The sequence below is a fragment of the Adiantum capillus-veneris genome, chromosome 19, assembly GCF_014529385.1.
Source record: "Adiantum capillus-veneris isolate H3 chromosome 19, ASM1452938v2, whole genome shotgun sequence".
Lineage (NCBI taxonomy): Eukaryota > Viridiplantae > Streptophyta > Polypodiopsida > Polypodiales > Pteridaceae > Adiantum > Adiantum capillus-veneris.
In genome coordinates this window covers 21,705,803-21,713,694 of record NC_140949.1, presented here as the reverse complement: position 1 = coordinate 21,713,694, position 7,892 = coordinate 21,705,803, and the positions used below count along the sequence as shown (strand labels likewise).

Here is a 7,892-nt window from a genome sequence, read left to right as displayed (position 1 = left end):
CAAAATGCACTGGTCCATCAACTTTGGAGGCTTGTAGTGACCAAGGGATGAGAAAACTTACAAGTTTCTCATTTTTTCCATATGTAGTAGTTCTTGAACTATAAGCTCATGAAAAGATTTTTCAAAATGAGTGGATCTACGATGGTTTTGGAATTTTTTTCCAAAACCCTGAAAGGACACTTTTATGTCCTGTTAGGTTACCAGTCTAGTGATATTAGACATCACTGCTATGTGACAATGCCGTCGTGGTGTCTTACCGTCTTGGCACTATGTGTGCCATGCATTGTCAGAGTCAAATAAAGGTGCACCATGCGCATAATCTCTCTCTCTCTCTCTCTCTCTCTCTCTCTCTCTCTCTCACGTTTGTCTAAAGCGCAACATGCCGATTCTCCAAGAGTCCACCTTGTTGTAAGTGATGCTGAGACAGGGACAACCGTGGGCGAAGTGGGGGCATGCAAGGTCAAGAGAGAAAGGGGGCGCTACTCATGTCATCTCTTGCCGCTGGCATTGCAAATAGGATAACCGTGGGGGGAGGGGGCAGCATGTGAGGTCTCGAGGCCACAGGGGTATAACACAAGAGGGTAGACTGATAGCGACATGAGGGGTTTGATTTTTGGAATCTGAGATACAAATGAGTTTGGCAAAAACACAAAGTTAGAAGAAAGATAATCAATACAACATAGGCACTCGCCCACCTCTTTATATGGACAAGAAAATCCTCTCGACTTTCCATTTTCATTGGGCTTTTTAAATTTATTTATTTTTTTGAGGTGTCTAAAACTTAATTTTGTGAGTTAGATATATTAATAATAATTTTTTTTTTACAAATCAAGTCCTGCTCAAACCCAAACAGAACATCATAGGTTCTATAGTGATCTCTCCACAACCATATACAAACAAAAAGAAACACTGAGAAAAGCCTCCAAGGGGCTCCCACTGATCCTGCGAGGCGCACGCAAGGAGGGAGAGAGAGAGAGAGGGGACAACGTTGCAAGGCTCAAGCACTTGCAAAAGCCTATCACGCAAGGGAGAGAGACACCTTAAACGAAGAGATTTTTAAAAAAATGGCCGCCACTTTTTTTTTTTAAAACCATAAAAAGGCGTGAGATTGTATTAGATTAAAGAGAGAGCAGTGTTACAAAACTTTCAGTAGAGTAGGCACTAGCCTGATCTTCGATTATCCCTATATACACAGAGCTATCCTATAAGGGCTTCCCTCAGATTACAAAACAAATCTTCCTATGCATTTCTTGGGAGTCCATTAATTGCTTCCTCGATGCGAGCCACCAGCCTCATTCCCCTCTCGTGGTGGTGGGTGATGTCCTTGCCTCGTTCCACGCATTCATCCACCCTCTTCTGCAAGTGGTTGTAAGAGCCATCCCATGAATTGCTTGTGTTTGCACGATAATTATAGCATCCTTGGCAGTCCTTTAGCACCTTCAAGTTAGCTTTGTATAACCTGCACTGCTCCAGGGATAACTTGCTTACCTGCAGATTTACCTGAGACAACAAAACTCTCATCTTTTCAGTCTGGTAAGCCCCGTCATAAAGTTTGCAGTTTCTATCCTTCCACACCGTCCACAAAAATTCAGCCCTGATTTTGTTCCAAACGACGAACAATATCCCTACTGAGTCCCCCAGCAGAATTTGCTTCCAGTTTGGTATAAAACCCAATGCATAGTTCAGTACTGACATGAATTTTTTGGTTCTAGGACAATTTATAAAAAGATGTGGGATATCCTCTACTGTCCTGTTACATCTATAGCAAACACCTGGCCCTAAGTTTGCCTCATAAACTCTCTTGCCCGTCCAAATAGCCTTGTGCAGTAACAACCATAAAAGTATAGAGTGTTTAGCTGGGATAGTACTATCCCATATTTGCTGGAACTTAAAGTTCCACTGTTTCCTGTCATATGTTGTGTTCCACCTTTTGTTAAGGGTGACATGAAGGGGTACTGTCAGTTTGGGGAGGATGTCTTGGGGGTGTGAGATTTTGAATCCCCCTTTCCAGTACAAAGCTTTGGGGGATAGGTCATCATCACATTCAAGTGTCCATTCTTGGCTCTGCGGGAAGAGCCTATTTCTGCTAGCTATGAGCCTCAACTCCCAGGGCTGAAGCTTGTACTGGGTAAGTAGCTCAGTATCCGTTTTCCATCTGTGTTGTTGGGGGTTCCACACATATTTCCAGCTGATGATGCCCTTCTGATGTATTCTCCTGGATGATCTGAGTTGATTTGGCTCTAGAGGGGGGATAGGCGGGAGGGACTACCACATTGATTCTGCACCTCGAATGGGCCAACTGTATTTTGACTCCCAATTAATCCTTACCAGTCCTCTATACCTATTCCAGGCACCCCAAAGGCTTTTCAGAAGATCAGACCCCTTGGGGGTGACAACAAACTGACTGAAGAAGACCGTGAACCAAGGGAGCCCTTTCCATTTTTTTACCTGTTTCAATTCGAATTCGTCCACTCTTCTGAATAAGAGAACAGCCCACTCTTCGTCCGGATCATCGAGAGCCCTCAACAAGAGTTTAACAGACAGTTTATCAGCCCAAGCACTTAGGTCAGTTAGTCCCAGTCCTCCTAACTCCTTGGGGCAAACAACAAACTCTGTATGGGACTTTAGCAAGCCCTCTCTTTCCAGGGTCACCTGACCATAGGAAATTTCTGCATATTCTAGAGACTGCCTCTAAATGGGAGTCTGGTGGCCTCCAACAGGACAAAAAGAATAGCACATAGGCAGTCAGAAAATGCTTAACCACGAGACTTCTTCCAGCTAACGAGGCCTGAAAGCCTGTCCATCTTCCAAGTTTGTTGGCAAACTTATCTAATACCCATTTCCATCTCTGAGCAAGGGTAACCTTGAATCCCATGGGGATGCCCAACAGTCTAAACAGGGTCCCATCCTGAATGACTGAGCAACCTTGGTCCAGAATCCAGCTTGGTATAATATTCGTAGAAATTTTAATTCCAATTTTGGTATGGTTTACCCTTGAGCCCGAGGCTATGCAAAAGATGTGGAGACACTCCCATAATGCTTTGAGGGACTGCTCATCATTTTTCAGAGCCCATTTGTGTCGTCTGCGAATTGGGATAGGCATTGCTGCTTCCCATTTAGGAGGGAGATACCTTCTAGCCGTCCAGCTTGCATATTGGCCTTTACCAACCAATTCAAGGCATCTGCTGCTATGGCAAAAAGTAAGGGCGCCAGGGGACATCCCTCTCGTACTGATCTAGCCAATAAAAGGCTTTGGACAACCCACAGTTGATAGCCACTCTGGCTCTTGCATTACCAAGAAGTGTTTGAATGAAGGACACCATTTTAAACCCGAAGCCCATCATGACCAGGCATTCTCCCAGAAAGGACCATTCCAGCCTGTCATAGGCTTTGTCGAAGTCAACTTTGACGAACACATATTCCTGGTTGGTGTCTTCAGCATGTTCGATCCCTTCCCGCATTGAAATTACTCCCTCAAGAATTCTGCGGCCTTTGATAAAGCCTTTTTGCTCAGAAGAAATCCATTTCATGAGAACCGGGGTGATTCTTAACGCAATAGCCTTAGCAAATATCTTGTATGCCGAGGTCAACAGGGTCAATGGCCTCCAGTTCGATAGGATTTCCCTGGGGCCCTTTTTGTGGAGCAGCTTAATGATGCCTGTGTTGATTTTCACTGGGAGGGCCTTGTACTTCACCGCCTCTTCCCACACTAAGAGGAGGATAGGGGCTAAAGTTTTCTTGAATGTTTGGTAAAACTTGAATGGCAGGCCATCAATGCCTGGGGTCTTCTTAGGTTTGAGGGCTTCTATGGCTCCCATGATTTCTTCTACTTTTAAGTTAGTCTCTAACTGTTCAACCACCCTTGGTGGGATTACCCTCTCTCTGCAATTCCAGATTGTGTTTCTCACTGCTGCCTTTTCGGTATTGATTTGTTCAAGCGGACTGAATAATTCTTCGAAGTGAGTCCTCGCTATTTCAAGATTTTCCTCTTGGGTGGAGGCAGTTCCATTGGGGGATGAGAACATGGGAATGATCTCTCTTTTTTGCTTCTTCCTGAGAGATTTAAACATCTTTTTGGACGGCTTGTCGACCTTCCCTGCCCACCAATCTCTGAAGAAGACAGAAGTATGAAGGAGGGATAGGTCTTCTTCGAATTTCAGCTGTTTTTGCAACGTGGTGATTTTGTCCTGGAGAGACTCCTCCTATGGACATCTAGCCTCCAGCTCGACTAACTCTGAATACACCTTGTCCCTTCTTGCCTTTCTTATGGCTGTAACTTCTTTCCTGAAGTTAATGAGAGATTTTTGGGTTAGTTTGATGGCTTCCGACCAAGCTTTGGCTGGTGTAAGTCCTTTGGAGAAAGTTTGGACCCAAATGGCTCTCATATGGTCGTGAACCTCCTTGAGGTTGAAGAGTGAAGGATCAGTATGAAACCATTGGTTTCTTACCTTCGTGTGTTTATCATCTAGGGTGATGACCAGAGGATGGTGATCAGATAGCAATGATCTAACCTAGCTTTCCTGTTGTTTTCTCCTGTTGAGTAATTTTGAACTCATTGGCAAGCTGCAGGCTTAGATAGCAACGATCTAACCTGGCTTTCCTGGTGTTTTCTCCTGTTGAGTAATTTTGCCAGGTGAAGTCCCCTTCTGACCCTACATCCCACAGGTCAAGTTTGTCTTTTAGGGTTTCCCACGATCCTTTCTCCGCTCCTACCACTGATATTCCTTTATGTTTGAACTTGTCTTCCAACGACTCGACCATATTCAGGTCTCCAAATAGTGCCACTGGTCCTTCTAGCTGTGCAAAGGATTTCCACAAACGAGTCCAGTCGGCAGAGGCTCCTGCCGTGTACACAGAGACAAAAGTACAGAGGACAGACTCCTCAACAAATATAGCCACCCACTGATCTCCTTTTTTGGTTTTCAACTCGTTGACCTTCCACTGGGGAGGAATCCCCAAGGCAGTCCCACCAGATCCCCTGTTGTGAGAAGAGGGGAACCAATTCAATGTAGGGGAGATTAGCTTCAGTCTCTGCATGAGCTCATCCCCTGAGGTTTTAACCTCCTGCAGCCCTATCACCTTGACAGTATAGTTTTGCACCCATTTCTGAATTTTTCTGGCTTTGAGGGGGTCGGAAAGCCCCTTGACGTTCCAAGACAGTAGCTTCATTTATTTACCTTTTTTTCTTTGTTGCCTTTACTCTGCCCCCCCTTTGGAGACTGTTGCGAGACTGCGAAGTGCGACCTCTTGTTATCTTTGTGATAGTCCATGGGTGAGGGAACCATGTCCTTCTTTTCTTTTCCCGGGTCGATGTTTTCCTTATTGTACTCCTCTGGGGTGTCTGCTTTGTTGAGATCGAGTGCCATCTCGATGTCCGCTTTATTAACCTGTTGCTCCAGCTTCGAAGTGATATTCTCTTCGTCTTTGAGGTCTTGCCAGTTAGAATCCTCAACTATGGAGTCCTCCCATTCAGGTAGGTCTGCCAGCAGGGCGAACCTGTTATTGGGCTTGGGGCGAGATTTCGGCTCATGACCTTTTTCCCCTCTCCCCCTACTGTTCTGCTTGTTGAGTGTAGGGATAGGTGTCTCTTTAGCAGTTTTGGGGTCATAACCTCCCCCTTCCGCCTCTTTTTTAGAGTTCGCACTCTCAGTCTTTGGGTTTTTTAAAGGACAATCTCTTACAAAGTGCCCCTTGGCACCACAGTGAAAGCAAGCGTTCGGGAGGTACTTATATACCAGAGGTTGCACAAAGGACTCCCCATCGTCAAGAGCTATGATGATTTCGAGAGGCAGGTCAACTGAGACATCCATTTCTATCAAAGCTTGAGGGTGCCATGAGGGGATATATTCTCCTCTGGCTCTCCCTCCTAGGACACGGCCTAGCTGGCTTCCTATCAGACGAAGATGATTGTGGAAGTGCAAAGGGAGATTCGGGAATTCTACCCACACAGGGAATCGGTTCAGAGCATCACGCTCTGGGTTGTAGGTTTTGGTCCATTTGAACAAACACAATGGTGACGATCTGATGAGCCACTGCCTAGAACTCAGCACTTTAAAGGCCATTTCAGCATTTCTCAACACAAAAATGTATTGGTTCTTGGGCAGAGCCTGGATGGTCTCCACCTCTGCTCCTATAGAACCCACTAATTTTTTATCCAGCCTTTAAGCACCTCGACAGGGGGCCTGGGGCCTATCAGCATTCCAATAAGTACTCTATTTTCTAAACCTGCTTGTGCTTTACGGATTTGAGCTGCAGGCAGAATGACTGTGGGCTTACTAGTGTCCTTCCTTCCTTGGCTTGCTTCAGGAGTGATGCTGTTGTTGTTTCCAAGGAGATGTCCCTCGGGATGGAGATCTCCATTTTCAGGGAGACTTCCATCAGCGAGCTTCGAATGTTGGCCTGCACCACCTTCCCCAAGAGGGTCCTGCGTGAACCAACCGAGGGTATGACGGCACAATTGCGCTTCGGAGAGCTTCTGGGCAACTTCCTGGGGGAGTGCATGTTGGTTGGGAGCAAGGTAACCTTCCGGCGACAACGAATGACCTCTGTCGACCACTTGGGCGAAAGTAAACTGATTTGGGGCTCGCGAGTTATTGCGCAGCAGAGAGGAACTTTTCTCTGGTTAGGAGTGCCAGGCGCGAGGCGGGATCCCCCCTTGGTTAATTGCCTGGTGAGCTGCGTTGAGGGCTGACATGTCCTTTGACGGCGGGGAGTGTGACTGGACGGGGAGGAAGACACGGTGGTGAAGAGTGGATGGCTAATCTCCTTCCATTGCTCGCCTACCACGCGTCTAAGACTCAAGAAACCTGCTAACCCGAACCCTAAACAGGTTTAGGCCATCGCCCTATCGCCGCCACTTGTTGTGACTCAGTGAGATCTCACCACCTTAAAGACAACGAAACAAAAAGGCTTTAAAGGAATAACCCTTCTCGAGGCGCGTGAGTATGACAAGAAAAAAAAAAGAATAAGCCTTCTCTTTTCTCAATGTCCACATACACTTTCCCTTCCTTTTTTCTTTTATAATGCATTCCGAAGGGAGCATCTCCCAAGATTCCCTCTCATAAAAACGGTGTGCTCCCCATATTATAGCAAAGACTTGAATGGAAGGCAACACTCGCGTCTCTTGCTCTTCGTCCCCTCATGCCCCACGTGTTCCTTTGTTTTCCCATTGCACGCTGCTCTGCCACGAGCCCTGATTTGGGGACGTCATTGGACTTTCCCTCTGGAATACTCTGTAAAGAACCTCAAACAATATATATATATATATATATATATATATATATATATATATATATATATATATCCACACGTGAGCTTATTGTGAGTCTAGTTGATACCTCAAGGACCTCAAGAATGGAGGGGCCATCGTATCTCCTAGCTTGCATAGAAAGGCATGTTGGGCGCATGGCAGAGACCGTCAAGGGAGGGGGCAGATTGCTTGCGAAGCAAAACAGTGGCAACGTGTGCATCGACTCCAACTAATATCCCAATGGTTAAACTTAAAAAGTGGAAGGGATCTTGGCTACAAATTAATTAATGAATACAGAATAGACCCAGGTATGGAGGGAAGCTAGAGGAAGTGGTCAGCTCAATTTTGAAACCATTAGTATTATAGGGAATCTTGGAGAATGCTTGGTTTGCCTTCCAGGTGAGAAAAAGAGAAGCTTTTCTTTCTTTTCGTTTGCAAAAGTTCAAACTTCACACTGTGGCTATTTGAAATTAGTGAATTTGATATTTTTAAATCTTTTAAGATTCCCTTGATCAAATCCAAAACAAAAGGGTGACGATATTTTGTGTGGGCAAACGATCGTGTGATTGTTTTAGTGTGTCGCATGTTAGAGGCAGACAATTTGGTGCGAAGTGCAGACCGGGTTTGAGTGTGGAGGAGACGA

At 45.6% G+C, this 7,892-nt stretch overlaps 1 protein-coding gene across 2 annotated transcripts; it reads right to left on the bottom strand.

The window, feature by feature from the left end:
- Nucleotides 1-488: 488 nt before the first annotated feature.
- On the bottom strand, nt 489-6,894 carry LOC147433681 (uncharacterized). 2 transcript variants are annotated; one of them, XM_086490318.1, is made up of 3 exons: nt 6,277-6,894; nt 1,489-1,500; nt 489-620 (listed from the first exon to the last, which is right to left on the bottom strand). In XM_086490318.1, the coding sequence occupies exons 1-3, from the start codon at nt 6,499-6,501 to the stop codon at nt 489-491; spliced, it is 369 nt and encodes a 122-aa protein (XP_086346444.1). In that variant the 5' UTR covers nt 6,502-6,894. The 2 variants fall into 2 exon arrangements, with proteins under 2 accessions (XP_086346444.1, XP_086346443.1); XM_086490317.1 differs by lacking the exon at nt 489-620 and having other exon boundaries at nt 1,046-1,500; nt 6,277-6,871.
- Nucleotides 6,895-7,892: the final 998 nt, after the last annotated feature.

Bases quoted from the DNA above. Each gene is read 5' to 3' on its own strand.
- LOC147433681 (XM_086490317.1), bottom strand. From the start codon at position 6,501: ATGCACTCCCCCAGGAAGTTGCCCAGAAGCTCTCCGAAGCGCAATTGT. The intron at 1,501-6,276 runs GTAAGCCCACAG...TTGTTGTCTCAG, and splicing joins CCAAGGAAGGAAGGACACTA to GTAAATCTGCAGGTAAGCAA.